Below are 20,316 nucleotides of genomic sequence, written 5' to 3'. Positions count from 1 at the left end.
ATTGCTACACTTTATATCAGAGAATTGTTCTGTGATAGGGATTGTCTGGAAGTGCTACATTTGCCACCGTCAGTTACTTGGGTAAATGAGTGGTATATAAGTATGAATATGACTGAGATCCAAAGAGCGTCTTGGGATATATAAAGGCTTCTAAAGTCTAGTGAAGTTTTTGACTTCTGGCAGTGAGTGTGGGAGGGATAGTGGGTAGGTGCCGTTGGTTGAGAAAAATCAGAATAAAACCTCCTTGGGCTCATGGGCTGTCCCCTTCTTCTCTTCAGCTACTCATCAACTTTAATCATTATTTATCTTAACGAGTCACTGCCAATGCCCGTGTTGGGAGCAGAAATTACTTTTGTTACTTGGCTACTTTTTCCATTTAATTTGCAGGATTTGTAGAATTTTCAATACATGGAACAGACTGTATCATTTCTTTCTGCACTATCCAAACGGTCTTTCCTACAATTGTTTCAGGGATTATGTTCCAAAAACTCTGGGTAGAGGCATGAAAAATTGACCCATCACCTCCCTACTTCCTATATCAAAGCTTTTTGAAATGAATATGAACAAGACATGAATACAATAGTATTAACTTATTTCTTTGTCACTTAATTTTAATAGTGTATTTTGTGAACCTTCTCATTATCACTTTTAATAGTTGACCCGTATAATAGTCCCAAACCACAAGTTCCAATTTGCAATCGAGCGTCTGCAATTTATTACCTGAAATTCCTAGTTGATGCCATGATGATTTTCTGAATTTCAGAGTTCTGTCAGTTCCAAGTTAAGGACTGATCTGTCAGTTGTTTCTTGCATAAACTATATTGAGGCTATAATCCTATGCGTACTTTTATTTTTAAGTAAAAATCTTCACCTTTATATACGGCTATGGGCAGAAACAGGAATGACTTAGCACGGGATGATTCAGCATCTTGCCTAAACCTTCTTGCAAACACTCCAGAAACTCAGATCCTTTTTCTTTCTCTAGGAGACGGTACAGACTGTGATACCTGTTTCTGGATGCCAGAGTGGCTATCCCTTAAACATATGCCATGGGAACAAGTAGCTACTGCTGAGTTTCCAAGCTGTCAGCTGAATCCTTATTTATTCAGTCTTCTGCCTATGAAATGGTAACCAAGAATAGTTTACGGGAAGGAACAACAGGATATACAGGAAGAAAGTTCAGAAGTCACAATACAATCGACTTGTCAATCAGAACACCTACATTGCAGGAAACAGATCAAACCTGAAATTTCTCTTCTATATGTCACATGACTATTTTTTAACCTATCTGTACACATGCATGCTTTATTTATTCTAAAGGTCTGATCTGGGCTCTTTATAGCCATAGTTGGAGTGAACATTTCACAGCCAGGCACTACTACTGGGAAAGATTTGCTGTTTGCAATGGAAAATTCTAACTTAAGCAGAGAGCAAGCAACACACTTCTCCTTAGATCTTAATGGCTGAGAGCAGGAATATGAAATCTGTTGCTCTCCAGATGTTGCTAAATACAACTCCCACCATCCCGGCTGGGACTAATAGGAGTTGGAGTTCAGCAGCATTCCTGGAAAGCCACAGGTTCCCCACCTATGGGTTCAGTACTTTTCACAGCACTAGACTGTGTTGTCAGACCCACGACAGACTGCTATGCATCAGGTTTGTAGCTAGCCTTGTGCCATGTTTGAAGCATTTTGCCTGAGTCTTCTTAATAACCGTTTTGCCCTGGCATCTAGTACATACTAAAGACTGAGCCACATGAGATACCCTTGTGCCAGTTCAGCTTGATGCTTACTTTGGCAGTAAAAAGACCATTTCACAGTTCATAAAAGTAGCATTGACTTTGTTTTAGCACCTTGATGCAGAACCTTCTTCCCCTGTGTAAAGCATATCTCTTTCTCTGTCTCCCTCTCTCCCTCTTGCCTCCCCTCCCCCTTCTCTCTCTTTTTTTAGTAATACATTGTGTGTGGAATGTTTTGTAATGAATAGATGACCCTTAGTCAGCTTCTTTCATGTCTTCAACAATGAAAGATTAACTAGATTTTAGTCATTTGCCATTGATGTTTTGCCCTTTCATATCAGATAAAGCCAGTCAGCAATGAATAGTTTTTATAAAATATTTCCCCCCACATTGATTCATGCTAGGTACTTTGATGTGTTTAACCTTCAATAGATTTAATTATATTAGTAGCAGATAAAGCGCTAATGTGGAAATATTTTCATAAGCTCTTTGGAACATTGAGTTTTCCTACTTACGTAAATGCAGAGGAAAAAGGTGTGCACACCCTGGAAGTGCTTGGCACCAGAGTAGGATTACCTACTTCCTTTCCCATTAAGCAAATACAATTTCCTAATTGGGACCACGTTGATGATATGCCTATGATGACATTGCTTACTATGAAATTGCTGTTGGCACCTGTTGAAAGACCTTAAAAAATAGTCAGCCCAAAATATTCAAAATTCTTTCACTAACAAGACAATAGTCATCATGAACTTTGACACCCTTAATAAACCCTGCAGAATAGCATGCATCAGTTTGGATCCAGACTTCCGTCGTGTTGGTGGGAGAATTCCTGGAGCAGAGTTCCATGGAGATGATGGGACAGTCCTGCCAGCAGAAGGGGGAGAGGTAACATTTGCCAATTTCCACTCTCCCCTGCAGTCCCCCTCACCACCACCCACAGTGTTTCAGAAGGCTCCCAAACATTCAGAAAGGAGGACATTGGCCCTGCAGGGAGAGAGGGTAATTGTCATGGCTCAGCCAGAGGATTCCTTATCAGTAGATGGCTAAGCCCCCACTACTTAGCAGAGTCCAGGACCCAACTAGATCTGGGAATTCTTGGGACTCTCAGACAAGATGGCCAGGGGATCATCTGTGCAGCAGGAGAGCTCATCCTCAGAAGCTGAGGTGCAACAGGCCCTGGATCCATGTGAGCAATGGTGCCTTAAATGGCAGATAGAAACACCACCCCATAACATGATCATTTTAAACAGTCAGCAAGAAGAGCACGGGAAGAATTGTATCACTTGTCTTAAAAACAAGACGGCCAACTTAATTGTCAGACAAAGTAGTCTTGTCAGCATTGATGTGCTGTTCTAAATCTCTGATACATTTGCAGCTGATTGGAGTCCAAAGAACAGCTACAGTTTTGATTCAGCTAAATAAGAGACTATCCAGCTGAATCCAAAAGTAACAATAGGTATTACCCTTATTTGGACCAACAAAAACATCACAGAGTAAGCAAGCTGACTACTTCAGGGGTCTTCTTCGAACGGATGAACAAGACCATCTACATTTTTTGACTTTCAGGTGCACTTTGAATGTTTGTAGGTGAAATATTCATGTTTCGATTTCAATTCTGCTGAACAGACGATATTATTTCCCCTTTCTAACGTTAGGAAATATTTGAACCACTGCAGATACTTGCATGCATCTCTGTCATGTAAAGAAACTGCAATGATGACAATGTGAACGTCTGCTTTATGTCTACTATCATAGTTATTGGCTGCCTATTCTTTACTTGCAAAAAGGTTTCAAAAAATTGAAAGCGATGCTGTTACGGCGTATAGTGTTATGTATATGAAAAAAGCGCATTTGAAGCAGAAGTCTAGCAATTCAAAACATCTTCTGGTTTCATTCATGGCAGGTAAAAGGCTGCCTTGATGACACTTGGAGCAAATGAGTTTCTCTCTTGCAGTCATGTACTGAATAAAGCACTTGATCTAGTTTGGTAGAAAAGGGCAAGATCTATAAATAGGAAACCGAGCTTTCCTTAGGATATGTAATTCATGGACTGGGTCTCACTCTTGGGGTCTTTTTTTAGAAGTAAGTGCAAATATGAACAAAAGGAAAGTTTTCCAAAAAAAGAGAGAAAAAGAATGATCTTTTAATGAGATTGAAACCCCAGGTACTTGAACTTCCTTTTGAGGTTGTACCAATAATCGCTTTCAAGCTATTTAAAACTGACCTTACATTTATCTGCAAGAGAGAAATGCGTGACCTTTTTTCGTGAAAGTGGTACCATTTTTCTGTCAACAAATGAAAGCAAATAATGCATTTTGCCATTGTAGCTAGGTTTTATATCAATATTACCTTCATATAAACTTTTATCATTTCCCGCTTGGCAGGCTCAACTTGCAGTCCTTTCTTCCCTTTTATTGCCTTTGCCATTCTATTCTAGTGTAACCCAGCATGCTACTGCTTCAGACTTTTTCTCTTTCCTAACTTCTAATGCACCATTTATACTTCTCCGTCAATGCAAATTGATGTCAGACGTACTGTAGTCAACGTTACATTGAGAAGGACACTCCAAATGCATACATGCATGCATAGAACTGGAACTGGATTGGGTCACCTGGCTGGACTGTGGGCCATTTTAGAATCATAGAATTGTAGAGTTGGAAGAGACCTTGAGGGCCATCTAGTCCAATCCCCTGCAATGAAGGAATCTTAGCTAAAGCATGTATGACAGATAGCCATACAACCTCTGCTTAGGAAGGAGAGTCCACTACTTACTGAAGGAGTCTGTTCCGCTGTCGAACAGCTGTCATAAATTTTTCCTGATGTTTAGTTGGAATCCTCTTACTTGTTACTTGAAGTCATTGGTTTGTGTCCTACCCTCCAGAGCAGGAGAAAACGGGCTGGTTCCATCTTCCATGCGACAGCCCTTGAGATATTTGAAGATGGCTAGCATATCTCCTCTCAGTCTCCTCTTTTCCAGGCTAAACATACCCAGCTCCTTCAACTGTTCCCCATAAGGCTTGGTTTCCAGACTCTTTTTCATAAAAGGAAGATTTTGGTTTTATGGTATTACCCTGAGATTCGCTGCTTCACAGCTGGAATGCCTAATTCAATTACTGCATCAAACAAATTTCATAACAAGAGCCTGCAGAAGCAGGTCAGTGGCTTAGTAGTCCAGCATCCTATGGCCAGCCAGATGCCTGTGGGAAGGCCAGACATGAGGACAACCACATATAACTGGTATTCAGAGGCATGATGCCTCTGACTGTGGAGGTAGAACATAGCCATTGTGGCTAGTGGTCGTTGATAGCCTATTTTTCCAAGAATTTGTCTGATACTCTTTTAAAGTCACCCAGGTGTCTTAGTATTTATATTTAGTATTTAAGATCACACTCTCAAGTAGCAAACTCAGTGCTTCTATGCCAACAGAATCAGGAACACTGAGAAAGAAGCTGGCCCATGCAGATCTTGTACATGGCCCAGGGTGGGAGTCTTGTTAGAATAAAGCTATAAACTGAAAAATAAAAATAAAAAATCAGTCTGTCCCTGGTGGGACCGCCTCACCAACTTAGCCCTCCGGGACCTAGGACAAGTGTATCTGGATGCCCCTTTGTCCTGCATAGGCCTGCAAGGAAGGGAGAGTTATTGGCGTATTCAGGTGAGCTCTTAGGTTTTATGAATCATATCTATCTATCATCTATCTATCTATCTATCTATCTATCTGATTATTATGCAGCCTATACAAAAAACACACAGTGGGATGCGGGTGCCACTGTGGGTAAAAGCCTCAGCGCCTAGGGCTTGCCAATCGAAAGGTCGGCGGTTCGAATCCCCGCAGCGGGGTGCGCTCCCGTAGTTCGGTCCCAGCGCCTGCCAACCTAGCAGTTCGAAAGCACTCCCGGGGGCAAGTAGATAAATAGGGACCGCTTACTGGCGGGAAGGTAAACGGCGTTTCCGTGTGCGGCTCTGGCTCGCCTGAGCAGCGATCGCTGGCCACGTGACCCGGAAGTGTCTCCGGACAGCGCTGGCCCCCGGCTTCTTGAGTGAGATGGGCGCACAACCCTAGAGTCTGTTAAGACTGGCCTGTACGGGCAGGGGTACCTTTTATACAAAAAACAACCACCATTGTTTGTTGGATGAATAAAAAAAGAGGAAACACTATGGATGAGCAGGATACATTCTAGTAGGCCATTGACGGCCCACTAAGAAGTATTTGATAAGATCTAAAGCTTTGGACCCAGTTATTGAGGCTTCATTGGTAACATTAAGTAGATGGTCCAAAGTGCATAATCCGGGTTTATCATTGTTGACTCTCCCCCCCCCCCCCCCCATTTTTAATGATTATTTCACATTTGGAGGGGATTGTAGAAAGCGGATCAGGCTTAGCATAGCATTTTTCAAATATGTGATAAGAGATGGGAGGTGCTTAACTTTTAGGGAGGATCCCCCTATCATTAGGAGGAGATGAACTTCACTGATTTCATTTTTATCATTTTGAATTTAAGGATAGGTGCTATGCCTACTAAATTTCCATAGTTGGAAAAGTTGGTATACAAGGGAAAGGTATTGAAAGTATTTCTGCTTTAAGTAATACCCCATACTATATCATACAATGAATTTAATGATAAATTGAGATGCTATCTTTCTTCATGAATGATAGTTCCCAGTTGGCACCCATGTGCCTGCCCTGAACTGCTTATGGAGCTGCAGTATTGGAGTTTGCAAATTTTTATTTCGTTAGTTTTGTCCAGTAAGTGCTTTTCTTAATCTGAATTTTTTTTAATAAGTACTTCCAGATCATACAGGCTGGGGGAGGAAATGGATGGATCCTGGTAAAAAAAAAGAAAAGAGTCTTTTTGAGTTGAATCTTAGAAAACTAAATGGATTTTCCATTTTCTTTGAATTTATAGTGAAAGGAAATATTGCTGAAGTTTAACACTTGTACCCTGTGCTGTATAAAATAACAGCTTGTTCAAACACAAATCATAATTTAAATTGCTGTGATATTTTAATTCTGTGATCCTATATTTTTTGTATTTCCAGTAGTTAAAAATATGAGTTTCTTGGGTGGTTGAGGAGAGAATGGGGTACTGACAGTCTTCCAGTTTTTTTGCAGGGAGTTTGCTTTCTGTATAAAAGTTATTTCTTTGCATGTTATTAAAGAAATAGCTTTGTGAGTCTTTTCATAGGAACGTATATGGTTCTGCAGGTAGGTAGTTACTAAAAGAGGAACACAACAGAAATATAAAAGTTTGAATGGACGTTGAGATAAGTACTGGCTTATTTTAAGAAAAGCATGTGAACGGCCTTCATTAAATTGTAGAAAAAAAGTTCTTGTTTGGTCCTTGGAGAGCATATTATATGCAAGGCCTCTCATGTGGGTTGCCAAGTGTCAGTAGAATTCATACGCGTTGCTTGTCTAATTACTGTAAATGTAGCATGTCCAGATACGGTTTAAAAGTTGGATGGGCGTTTGCTACTTCGTGAAAATTACTTACAGCCCTCCACAGGCAGCTGTTCACAGGTCCTTCACCTCTTCCCCAGAGATGCCAAGAAGACTCTGTTGTTAGACCTTGTCTTTTGTGGCAGGAGCAGTAAACATGACAGGTTGCTTGGGAGCCATCTGTTTTAATATGGTTGCTCCTTTGTATGCAGTAATGAACTTGAGATCTGTTTCTTGTCTGGCTTTATCGTAACAGTTTTCTTTGGTGTCACAACAGGTGGACGTCGACGGGATAAAACTTAGTGTGACTGGGGAGTGGAACTTGGCTTCAGCCCTGCTGTCTGTCAATGTAAATGGTGTTCAGAGGACTATACAGGTAAACATTCTTCTGCTACTGCTTTTTAAATACCTTTTATAGATCTGGAAATTTGGCTGCATTCCAGAATATATTTGCACATTCTTAACTTGCATTGAAGGCAGTGTGGGGAATCTTGCACTGTTGCTATTTAGTTTGTATTTGCTGAGATCCATATGCACGTAGGAGGAGTATTTCCATGCACCATGTCACATTTTGTCTGATGGTTAAATCTTTTTGGATAATTTTTGAAGTTCTGGTAATTTATAAATTGAAATCCTGAGATTCTTGTGATGGTAGACTTATGATTCACCTTTTAGGAAGCAGCTATCTTTCCCCAGAGGACTGACTCACACCCACACTCTCTTCAGACTCAGTACATGTTCTGCCCACCTAATTAATGCTTCATTAAGCAATAATTAAGAAAGGTCTCCCATGATGGATTGTTATTGTTAGGCCTTTCCTACCCACCATAGTGATGGGTGAGATCTCCTCAGCTTGTTTTCAGATAGGGTCTACAATTACTGGTGTCATCGGAGAATCCTTGTCCTGGAGGCGGGAGGACTTCTTTGGGAATAAAATGTTAAACTGACTCACTGTTATATCCTAATGTTAAATAGTGGCAATTGGGGTAATCCAAGTTACAGGGCACAAGTTTACACTATTAGCACTAGTATGGCTTAAGATCGTCCATATTTATATGAATTCATGTAATTGATATGTATGTCTGTCATCACTAAATATGCAAAGGAGCGTTATTGCCATAAGAACCAGTCTACCATATTCACTTTATTAAAATAACTTGGTCTAATAGGTAAAGTGTCTAAGCAGCTTGAGATGCTTCTCATTGCCCTGTCGCCCTGAAGATGCTTCCCTGTTAGTGAATATTCTGGTTCTAATAGTGGGAGAGCAAGGACTGATTTATATGTTGGAAATAACCAATAGTCTGATGAGAACAAATGCTATGGAACCCTACTAAAGCACCTCTTAAAGGTAAAGGGACCCCTGACCATTAGGTTCAGTCGTGGCCGACTCTGGGGTTGCGGCGCTCATCTCGCTTTATTGGCCAAGGGAGCCAGCATACAGCTTCCAGGTCTTGTGGCCAGGATGACTAAGCCGCTTCTGGCGAACCAGAGCAGCACACTGAAATGCCGTTTACCTTCCCGCCGGAGTGGTACCTATTTATCTACTTGCACTTTGACGTGCTTTCGAACTGCTAGGTTGGCAGGAGCTGGGACCGAGCAACGGGAGCTCACCCCGTCGCGGGGATTTGAACCGCCGACCTTCTGATCGGCAAGCTCTAGGCACCACCCGCGTCCAAAGCACCTCTTAGCTGTCCCTTATTTTTATTTTATTGTGTTAGTTATTGCATATTATTATGATCTTTCCTGCTCATGGAGATATCCCTATAGAACTTGACAAAACTGTGCTCCCCTCTTCAGTGTGGTGGTGTGTGCACCCAGCAGTACAGCTGGATGCGAGAGAATGAGAGGACTGTGTTCATATCTCCATATTCCCCATCCGTCGCTTCTACTCTACCCAGGCAAGCTGTATGAGCTCCACGGTTTGCCTGATTTGCCTAAGTAGAGAGGAAGCGCTGTCTGAGAATATAGGAGGAGTGCCAGGGTGGGCATCTTTTGTGCCCACCGGGGAATATGACAGAACTCTCTTCAAGCTTAAGGGACGTTCTTGCACATGGGCACTGTGCCTGCTTGGGGAAGGGCCAGGCCAAAGTTTGAGAGAGTCCTGGACAAAGTGATCTCTGGTGAGACCCCTCTTCTGTTTTTGGACTCTCTCCTTGTTTGTAACCACCAAGTAAGCCAAACACTCTAAGCTCCATGTATAAGAACCAGCAAGTGACTGAGTCTAGCTGCAATTTAATTTCCCACAATATTGTGGAGTGATGCTGCATCAAGGGCATTGTGGGAATATGGTAGCTAGACCCAGCTGTCCAATTCTGCTCAGGCTTTTTTTAATGGGGGCCCAGGGCAGACCTCAGCTGTGGGCCCTGCTGGGACACGTGGTCCCTGACAGCTGCCCAAGGATGCCAGGTGCTGGTTCTTGCCCTGTCGGGCCTAATCAGTTTTAGTAATATACATGTTTTTGTTAGGCAATGGAAAAAATGTTGGGCATACCCCTGCCAAAGTTAATCACTTCTGCAAAGTTAATACTTAAAAAATCCTTGGCTGAATTGTGCTCATTGTTTGAAGCAAAAACATTTGCAACATTGTTAATCACTGTCACTCTCATCTGACTGCCCCAAAATAATGTTTTCATTGTTCTCTTCAGTTGTACAAATATGATCATATCATTGTCATATGGGTACTCCCATTCCTCATTCTAGGTAATAACCAGGCTGATTATTACTGCCTACTTTCCAGCTCCGATGAGATGTAGAAAAGCCCATTGACTGAGTCTTTGGGTCATTTCCCCACATCACTGTAATGTAGTTATTCCTCTTTTAAATGACGCTTCTGTAATTTGCTGCTGCACTCTTCAGAGGAGTGAGATTTGAAAATAGTTTTTTCCAGAAGTTTTTCCCAGGGTGTGTATGTTGTGTTAAATCCACAATTAATTAACCTTCTTCTCCTTGTCCTCACCATACATTGGACAGACATTTCATTTATTATTTATTACAGTTTTTTCTCACCCTTTTCCCAGGGAGCTCAGGGGGGCACACATGCCTCCGGTCCCAATTTTAGCCTTACAAAAACCTTGTGAAATAGGTTGGGTTGAAAGGCAGTGACTGGCTGAAGGTCCGCTACTAAGCTTTCATAACTGAGGTGAGAACTGAGGTCTGATCAGTCCCCGTTCAGCACTCTAACCATGATGTAGCGTAAAGGTAAAGGGACCCCTGACCATTAGGTCCAGTCGTGGCCAACTCTGGGGTTGCGGCGCTCATCTCGCTTTATTGGCCGAGGGAGCCGGTGTACAGCTTCCGGGTCATGTGGCCAGCATGACTAAGCCGCTTCTGGCGAACCAGAGCAGTGCACGGAAACGCCATTTACCTTCCCGCTGCAGCGGTACCTAGTTATCTACTTGCACTTTGATGTGCTTTCGAACTGCTAGGTTGGCAGGAGCAGGGACCGAGCAACAGGAGCTCACCCTGTTGCGGGGATTCAAACTGCCGACCTTCTGATCGGCAAGTCCTAGGCTCTGTGGTTTAACCCACAGCGCCACCCACGTCCCATGATGTAGCCTACTGACTCCCAAATGCATGAATGTTGTATAGAAAATAGTATTGGTGTCTCATAAGTTTAGAAATGCCAAAAGAAAATTTTCTTCCCATGGTATTATCATATAGGATTTAATCTTCCCCTTTCTGGTGAATGCAGATACAGAATCACATACAGTGAAAGAATAGAAAGCAGGGGTATGAACGGTTATCATCACTATGTTTGGTGAATAATAATTCCAGTTGCCAGATAAGTTTCAGTCCTGTTGTCTTCTTCATTGACATCAGTGCTCCCTCCCAAGGGGGTACTCAACGGCATACAGTACTGGCACCTCTTTTTTTGTTGTAAAAACGTGTGACACTGTAACAACTTCAATGTGTGTCCCAGCACCTATTTTCTAGGAAAAAAGCTATTTAATGAAATAGCTGCTCCAGAGAATGCTAGGAGAATTCATTCTTGCATAGGTCAAGAATCATGTTCAAGTGCTTCTTGTTGAGGCTCTCTAAATCTAGAAGAAATTGGTTCGAATTTCAGATGAAAACCTATGAGAACAAGCACTGCAACTAGGGTTTGCATCTAACCATTTAACCTCACTTGTATATCAATTAAAGAAAAACCTGCAATGGGGTATAGGTTTCTGCTTTCAGTTTCCTTAGGCTGTCAGTGTCAGTTCTGTGCCTTTTGAAATTGGGGCAGCATCTTTGTATCTACTTGCCCATTCAGGCATATCCTAGCAGAATCATCTGATATCACTGTGTGCAGCTGGGCCACAAGATAATAAATTAAGGCACAGTAGAAGAAGTGCAGGGATGTGGGTGGCACTGTGGATTAAACCACAGAGCCTCCAGCGGGAAGGTAAACAGCATTTCCGTGTGCTGCTCTGGTTCTCCAGAAGCGGCGTAGTCCTGCTGGCCACATGACCCGGAAGCTGTATGCCAGCTCCCTCGGCCAATAAACTGAGATGAGCGCCGCAATCCCAAAGTCGGTCACAACTGGACCTAATGCTCAGGGGTCCCTTTACCTTTACCTAGAAGAGGTGCATCCCATGCTGTCCTGTGGAAGACAGTAATACTGCTACAACACTCCTCCTCCTGTCACCACCAAAGCAAACTTTCCCTCTCTCAGGTTCTCACCCTGAGTGTCATAGGTCTTCCTTCCTTCCTTCCTTCCTTCCTTCCTTCCTTCCTTCCTTCCTTCCTTCCTTCCCTACTGTACAAATTCAGATGCTGTGTCGCAAATTATACTAAACAAAATTAACCAAGAGCAAAGATGGAAAGGTCAACATTACTTGTATAGCAAGAGCTGCCAAATAATTGGCACTTTGCAGCTGCTCCATAATCAGCATTTCTTGTATGCTCATTAAGTACATCATACTTTTCCATTCACACCTTGAAGTGTTCTGATTTTTGTATTTCAGATAATGTGTGTTGATTAGGGCACTCAACAAGTTTAGAGGAGTCATAAATCCTGTTGAAATAGGCCTATGCTAGCTGTTACAAATATCTGGATTCTTTTCAACAACTGCAGTGTTTTCCAGACAAGAATCTATTAGTGGAATCTGATGCCAAGGTTTCTAAGCCACACAATGTAGCCTCAGCTCCAGAAGAGCCTTTAAAACATTGAATGAATTAAAGTATGCAATCTGAATGTGAAACTGCCCCCGAAATCAAAAGCATTGTTCCTGGGTAGGCTTCTTTGGGCGCTTGCCAAAGGCCACAACCTGCAGGGGCCCTGCTGTTAATCTCCAGAGCCTTCTGGCCCTGCTGCAACACCTCCTTCTTGTCCCTGCCTATTCATAGAATCATAGAGTTGGAAGGGATCTTGAAGGTGGTCTGATCCAGCCCCCTGCAATGCAGGAATATGCAGGTGGCCCATATATGCAACCTTGGCATTATTAGCACCATGCTCTAACCAACTGAACTAACCAGTAGTGCACTTTCTCTCTCTCTCTCTATTTTTAATAATAATATTTTTAATTGCCCAAACAACACTAACAGCAGCAGCAACAAAATAACATCTAAAAACACAGGGGGTGGTTGGGTGGTAGGCACCACAAAACATTGAAATTTATCTTCAGTTACAGGTAGTGAGCGCTAAAGTCCTGACATGGTCTCCCAGGTGATTTGGAGGGTGTTTCTGCCTCCTGTTCAGGGTTAGAAATTCCCATTGTTCTAGGCACATTTTGCGACAGGGAATCTCATTAGTGCGAGCTCTGGGTGCAGTACTGCGCCTAAGATTTCAGATTAAAACTGCAGAGTAGAAGGAAAGGAGGATATGCTTCCCCCACTTCCAGCCACTCTTGGAAGACTGGAGAAGAGACCCTCTTAAGAATATTAGGGGGGTGGGCAGGTAGGCAGGGGAAGGACTAGACCATGTGAAAAATGAACATAATATTTTAGCTGCAGTTCATTCCTTTTCAGCTTCGCATTCTTGTTATATAAAAAAAAGTGTGCCTAGACATTCTGTTGTTGCGCCCATAACCTAGGTTTAAGGTGCCCTGTAGGTCCTAGATTTCATATCTCAGTTTCTAACACTGTTCCTGTTCACTCACACTCTCTGAGTATGCAAGCAGTAACAAGTGCAAAGAGATGGAGCAGCAGCTTCTGCTTCCCTTGGGCTTTCCCTCTGGAGCCAGCATTGTATGAACTAGTGCATCAGGGGACCATATTTGCAATGTAGAGTCTCGGGTTTGCATGGGAGACATCTGCTTGTTGGGTTCTACCCCTTTCGAGCACCCAGGGCAGGGATATGTGGCTGGTTGACTTGCATGTCTCTTCTCTCTCCTTCATCCTTCAGTTTAGTCCCTGCCTCCACTAAAGCACATATCGTTTTCCTATTTGTTTTTCTTTCTCTCCTTCCTTAGCTTCTTATATTTCTCTTTTCCCCATCTCTCATTTATTCATTTTTTAAATAATAAGGACCTGTTGCCTTATCTCCTTCCTCCCCTCCCCTTCTTTCTCCTATTCCCAACCTACCCTGACTGGAAAATGGCTCCTACTAGTAAATAGTTTGCAAAACCAGAAGAAAAAACCCCAGTCAGTGCTGCTGACTAGTTTGCAGAACCTGGGGTGCTGGTGGTGGTGAAATCAATGACAAGATGTTTAATGTGGGAGAAAGTCATTCCATTAAAAAAATTAGATTCAATTTTGACAGCTTATCAAGTATTCTGTACCTGTTTGTTTTGGCATACGGTTGCTTCATTGTAAGCAGCTGGTACTTTGTTCTCCTTTGCTGTTTCCAAAACTTGATTGTGTTTCTCCCAGTCTGTGGGGAAAAGTGTATATTCCTGTTTCCCTTATAAACATAAATGTCAGGATTTTTGTATGAAATTTTGTTTCCCATATTTTCCACTCCATTAATCATTTTAGTTGAAATATGTCAAGACTTGGCACAGTCTCCTTTGTTTCTTGTGGTTGTAAAGATTGGAGTGCCACTAAATGACCCATCAGCTGAGAAAAAGAGATTTCGAAGAAGGTGTTGCTTCATAAAGTGTTGCTATAGATCATGGATAGGCAAACTAAGGCCCGGGGGCCAGATCCGGCCCAATCACCTTCTAAATCCGGCCCACAGACTGTCCAGGAATCAGCATGTTTTTACAGAATGTGCCCTTTTATTTAAAATACATCTCTGGGTTATTTGTGGGCCCTGCCTGGTGTTTTTACATGAGTAGAATGTGTGTTTTTATTTAAAATGCATCTCTGGGTTATTTGTGGGGCGTAGGAATTTGTTCTTTTTTCAAAATATAGTCGGGCCCCACACAAGGTTTGAGGGACAGTGGACCGGCCCCCTGCTGAAAAGGTTTGCTGACCCCTGCTATAGAGGATGTCTAGAATGAAGACTTGCTATCAGTAAACATTGCTTTGTACAGAGCAGATTTTCTGTGCTGCAGATCTTTAAAATATTTTAGGTTAGCATACATAGCTTTGCAATTATTCTATTTGCCTGTGTGTTTAGAACTTCATAGATGTAACCGGTACCTGTTCCTCCACCTTACTTTATCTAAACACAGCTTTAAGCACCTGTGCTTTTCAAATTTTTCACTGCTACCAATTCACAGATTGTTTTTGAGACCTCCTTGTAGCTCATGGGTGTACACTTAGGCATGAGATGGACACCGAGTAGAGTCAGGATTCACTATTATGTATATAAGGGAATACTGATATTTACACTGGGATCTTGAAGGTGCTCGTTGATAGTTTGTGGAGACTCAAGAGACACTGGCACTGACAGCAGCTTCTAAGTGGCTTTTATTTACTTGAGGCCAAATTCCTTAAACCTCCACCCCAGCCAAATTATCCCACATCCCAGTCTAGCGGCTAGGGACAAACTGCCTCCGGGTTGTACTTCTGGCTGCTTGGTTGATTTGGCTAACTTAAAAACCCTACTTGTCTAACCTTCCTCTGCTAAGACTCTAAGGCAGCCTCTCAGACTAACACCAGCTTCCATCTTATGATCTTCACCAGACAAGTATTAATATGACACAGGATATTAATATTCTCTGGGGGGTTTTCTACACACCCTTCATCAACTCCCTTTATTACCACTCCTCAGCTGACCAATGTCAACTGTGTTCCTCACCATCAGTTAACTCCCAACTGGGCCTCCAGCCAGTCTGTTGTCACCCAGACCTATTAGACTGAATCTGCCTGTTCCAGGTAATAAATTGCCAAAGTGACGGTCTCTTTCTCCACTCTGAACTTTTCACCAAGCAGTTATGGCCAGTGGTATAGTAGGCCTCAGACATGGACAAACACACAGGTCACATACTGTTTTTCCCTTCAAACGTGAACATAAACAGACATCTGTATAACATTTCCCTACAAGGCTTTATGCTTTTTCAGGTTAATTACAGAAAGCGATGTTCCTGTAGTTTTAAGTATTGAAATTTGGCATGGGGGAATTCAGGTTCAAATCCTTGGAAAGTTGTGAAACTCGTTGCTGTCTCTCTGCATAATCTACCTTGCAGGGTTATGGTGAGACTAAAATACCATGTGGAAAATAAGGAACTAACAATTAAAATACCATATGTCAAAACTTCTCAAAGAACATTTGCCGTTCATGACTTTTGCAGTCCAATTTACTGTTAATATATTCTACGCTAGTCTCTGCCCTCTTAATGGTTTGTTGTGTGAAAACAGAAGGATCAGGCTTCTTGCTTTGAATATGAGCGATTTTTCATCTTTGTTTCAAAGTGGAGGTGAACCTACTTTTTAATAAGAATGTTAATTTTGTAGGGGAAGTGTAAATGAGGATCTTCAGAATTACTACTGCTACTGCATCACCCTGCCCAGGCGTGCTGGCTTGCCCCCTCAACTGAGCGGGCTGGTGCGTGCATCCTTGAAAATTGGGGGGCCCCTCTGCCCCTCTTAGATCACACCCCCTGCCCCTCCCCCAAGTAGTTCAGGGTGGCATGCATAGTTGCCCCCTGCCCCTATCCTTGCATCAGCCCTGAGTCTTACGCCTGATTGGAGATTTGGACTTGCATCTCTTCAGTTTTAATTCTCTAACCGCTAATCTGTATTGGCTCAAGTAGAGTCCTGGGTCAGTTTGCACAAAAGGCAAAACCAAACCTAGAGCCACTTCCCTCTTTGCTGCTGTCCTGCAACCCATTATAGTCAAACCTGAGCTTATGGTTTGCCTTGCTCCAGAGATAATCATGAGCTGTAAGCCAAGGTTTGTTCTATGACTTACTGCTCCTAGTTTGTCTGCAAAATGCAAACCACACGCCTGGGTGCGGACACAGCGCTAAGCCAGATTGTGGCTTAACTGGTTAGCACGACAGTAGCAGGACCAGGTGAGGAGCAAAGTGGCTGCAGTGTTTAGCATGAATACCGTCACACTTACCTGTTCATGTTAAGCCATGGTTAGGCTTAGCATTGCATGCAAACTCAGCCAATTCCTGAAGTAAATAACTTTTTGTATATGTAGCCTTGTCTCACAAAATGTAACTTTGCTAGCACTCTGAAATGGGGGAAACTATCGCTTCTGTTTATAGAACATAATGTAATTGCTGTTCATTGGTTTCTTCTAGTGCCTTTCACGGGATGCAGGTGGAAATCTTAGCATTCAGTTCCTTGGCACGGTGGTGAGTACTAATATCTGCTCTGTGTGTGTGTGTGTGTGTGTGTGTGTGTCTGTACTTTTTGTAATCAGTTTTATGCTTGTGAAGTGCTTAGAACCCAACTTGGCAATTCAGCAGCGTATAAATTAAGAAATAACAGGAACACTAGGTTATTCTGAACCACCATGAGACTTGTGGGTATAGGGCAGTATAATAATAATAATATGCATTTCTGAACCAATTAATGTTTTAAATATCTCTAAGCAGTATACACTATGTACAGTATAAAAACAATATCCATTATAACGAAAATCCAACCTAAATTCAACCTTGTCATTCTGTGAATAAAATAGAAACATACATTTAATGCTATACACACACACACACACACACACACTCATTGCGTGTTGAGCTTCCCTAACACAGCTCAACTGTTTATGCAGCTTGTTTGTTTTGAAACTGGAACCAACATGCTCAAAACATTATATCTGCAGAGTTGCATATTACATGCAGATGTATGTAACAAAATCCTGAAGGATGCTTCTGTGGAAAAGCAACTTTGGAAAGAGGAAGTTCAGAGCCAGAGTTGAGGAGGATCAGCTTTAGTGGGGTTTGAAGTTCAAGGAAAGAAAATATTAGATTATATTAAGAAACCTGTTAAAGAGGATGAAACTTGATATGTGGGAACTTTAAAATGCAGTTTGTTTGTAATTACATTTATAAACATTGAGGATGGGTGAGTGGGAAGTCATTAGTATTTTAAACAGGATTATAATTATTTAGTATTAAGATGTCATTTTGAATCTTGAAACCAAATAAAATATTAATATCAAAGCTTTAGGCTTTACTCACCTGCTACTTTCCCCCTGCTGCCCTCCTCAAGGAAATCTTGAAGGTTGTTTGACGGGGAACATCTGGAATTATGCTGGAAGAAAATCAACTTTAGGGCAGATTCAGAGGGAAAGCAGCATGCAGGGAAAACATTAATCTCCCCTTTCCTTTTCCTCTGCACCCACATGATTGATTGTTGCTAAACTAACCATACACTTGTAAGTGTATATGTGCAACACAACTTTGTTGTATATACATTGCAAAAACATGCAAGTGCAGCTGCACATAATAAATGAGTTTGCACTATAATACTGTCAAAGTGCAGAAGCAAATATTCACATAGAATCGAGAATACTTGGAAATGCTCTGTTCACAGCAAAAATTTGCAAGTTGTTCAGAATTGTGTGTGCATTGATCATGAGCTATTTATCTTGTTCAGGATTACATAAAACACATAGTAGTCAGGTCCTCTTCTGGACTGCTGGGCATGCATAGTCGCCTCCTACCCCTATCCTTGCATCAACCCTGAGCCTTATGCCTGATTGGAGATTTGGACTTGCATCTGTTCAGTTTTAGTCCTCTTCTGGACTGCTGGGCCCTGGTAATTTGTACTAGCTTCCCCCCACCCTCGTTGGCCCTGCAGCTATTCTCTAGTTGTAGCCATCCGATGATTGCTCACATATTCACACATTCATATATAGTTCTGCCCAAAGACAGATTGGTTGGGAAGGAATTAAAAACATATTGTATGGTTTTAAAACTGTTGCGTTCTGCCATACTTAGGCGTGTGGTATAATTTGAACCTCTCCAGACAGTGGAGGAGAAATGAATACCCCTGCTGCCTCTTTTAAACAGGATTGTCACCACTGCAGCTTGACTTGTAGAAGAATATTCCTTTATATGGTTATGAAGCTTAACCAGGGAGCTTAATGAAACAAAATAAAAATGAAATAGATAAACCTAATTTAAATCTCACAAAGTACATTTTAAATTAAGTTTTTATTGATAATAAATATACTTCATTTCTCATTATTCTTTTAAGCTTCAGTGATATCAGTAAAATAAACATGTTTTTACAAAGCTTTAGCATGAAGAATGCTATTAATATGACCCTTGGCACACCACCACAATTAGATTTCAAAGCAAGCATTTAAGATGTAACAGCGATTAATGACAACCATCGAAAACAATTTTGAACTCCATCAGTTTAACTCAGGAGGGTAAACTTAATATGATAATTTATCTAGTTGAATTGTATCAGCTTAGCAGGAAAGTATGCAAATGTGTGACCCTTACCTAGCATCTAAATGGCTGCTGTGCTGGTAAATTTATCAGTTCCATTAATGAACTTTGGGGAACTTTGGAATTTTCAGCATTTGTACCCTTGGAGGCTGAAAACCAAACCTGATCTCATACTGGGACCATTCTGGTCTGCATATTTCCATAATTTGCTGCTGCTACTAATATGACAGCAAGACGCAAATAACTGTTTCTAATAATATCAGATGGAGTTGTAGAGGACAGCATTTTAATGTAGTAAAAGACCTCCCTGTGGGGTTGTTATTGCCACTATAGAACAGCAGTTACACAGTTGCAACAATAGTCTCTTAATTGATTCGTTTAATTAGCAAGAGATGAAGCTTGTGCTGCATCGTCATCTGAGATCATGGGGGATGATACACAAAGACTGTTTTTGACACACGGTTCTGTACACTTACCATGGCTAGTGAATGAAAAGTTTCTAGCCCAATGGAGCAGTTGCTTTAAGATGTGCGTAAGACCTTGCAAAGTGTTCACCCTGGATAAATTGTCATTAAGACTATTAGACATCTTCAAAATCCTTGATAGAAATTCCAAATGGATCTGGTATTTATCTTAAATATGCAAATCTAAGATTCGTAGGGTTTGTGGATTATTTTGGAGCATCAGTGCATTTAGCAGTTCTCTTGATCTGGTCTTGGACAAATAAGGTCAGATTAATAAAACTGGCCATCTGCCTTGTGACTCTGCTCTAGTCGCATTGCTTCCTTCTCCCCCCCCCCCCTTTCCTCCCTCTGGATATGAAATGCGTTTGGCCACATTGTCCGGTGTGTGGCATGGGCCTAGTCAGAGATTGCTTTTGTACTTGAGTTTCCCTAGGGGCTCCTTATGAATTTAGTAATATATGATGTTTGCAACTGTAAAAGGAAGTAGATTTTGGCATGTAGAAAATATACGCAACTTTCATATACTCCACTTTTATTGTTTAAGATTGAAGCCCTTATTTTTAGGATAGACCAATGTTACTAAATGCACACTACCCTCAAATTGTACCTGGTTCTATTTTTATTTTTTATTTTTTGCGAAGTGCCACTAATTATTCCTATTGCATCTGAAATGCCATTTTATTTTGGGAGACATTATATTTCTATTTTTTTTTTTTGGAAATGCTTTTACACATACGGTCTGAGCGTGGAATATTTTTTATTCTGGAAACTTAGCATTTGTAAAAATGTGATCTCTGTGGTTCGTTTCACCTGAACTGTGATGATGATAGGAAGGAGGATAGGTCAGACCCATCTCTTTGCTGAATACTAGTCAGTGAAATTAGTAAAATTGGGTGTAATAATTCATTCCGGAAGTAATGGAAAGGTAATTTCAGTAGTATTTTGACTATTTTTGCAAAACTATGCAATGCATACATATTTTCCCCTCTGTTTGTGTTTGGAATGG

The 20,316-nt window shown here is 41.5% G+C and overlaps 1 protein-coding gene across 1 annotated transcript in view; it reads left to right on the top strand.

The window, feature by feature from the left end:
* The window catches only part of PCCA (propionyl-CoA carboxylase subunit alpha), a 223,970-nt gene that overhangs the window by 149,185 nt on the left and 54,469 nt on the right, over nt 1-20,316 (top strand). Inside the window, exons 20-21 of the mRNA XM_083437796.1 lie at nt 7,459-7,557; nt 16,744-16,797. Of these exons, the coding sequence (XP_083293922.1) occupies nt 7,459-7,557; nt 16,744-16,797 (153 nt within the window). The remainder of the gene's footprint in view (nt 1-7,458; nt 7,558-16,743; nt 16,798-20,316) is intronic.

The sequence above is a fragment of the Podarcis tiliguerta genome (assembly GCF_965153285.1).
Source record: "Podarcis tiliguerta genome assembly, chromosome: 4".
NCBI lineage: Eukaryota > Metazoa > Chordata > Lepidosauria > Squamata > Lacertidae > Podarcis > Podarcis tiliguerta.
This window is presented reverse-complemented; position numbering and strand designations above follow the sequence as displayed.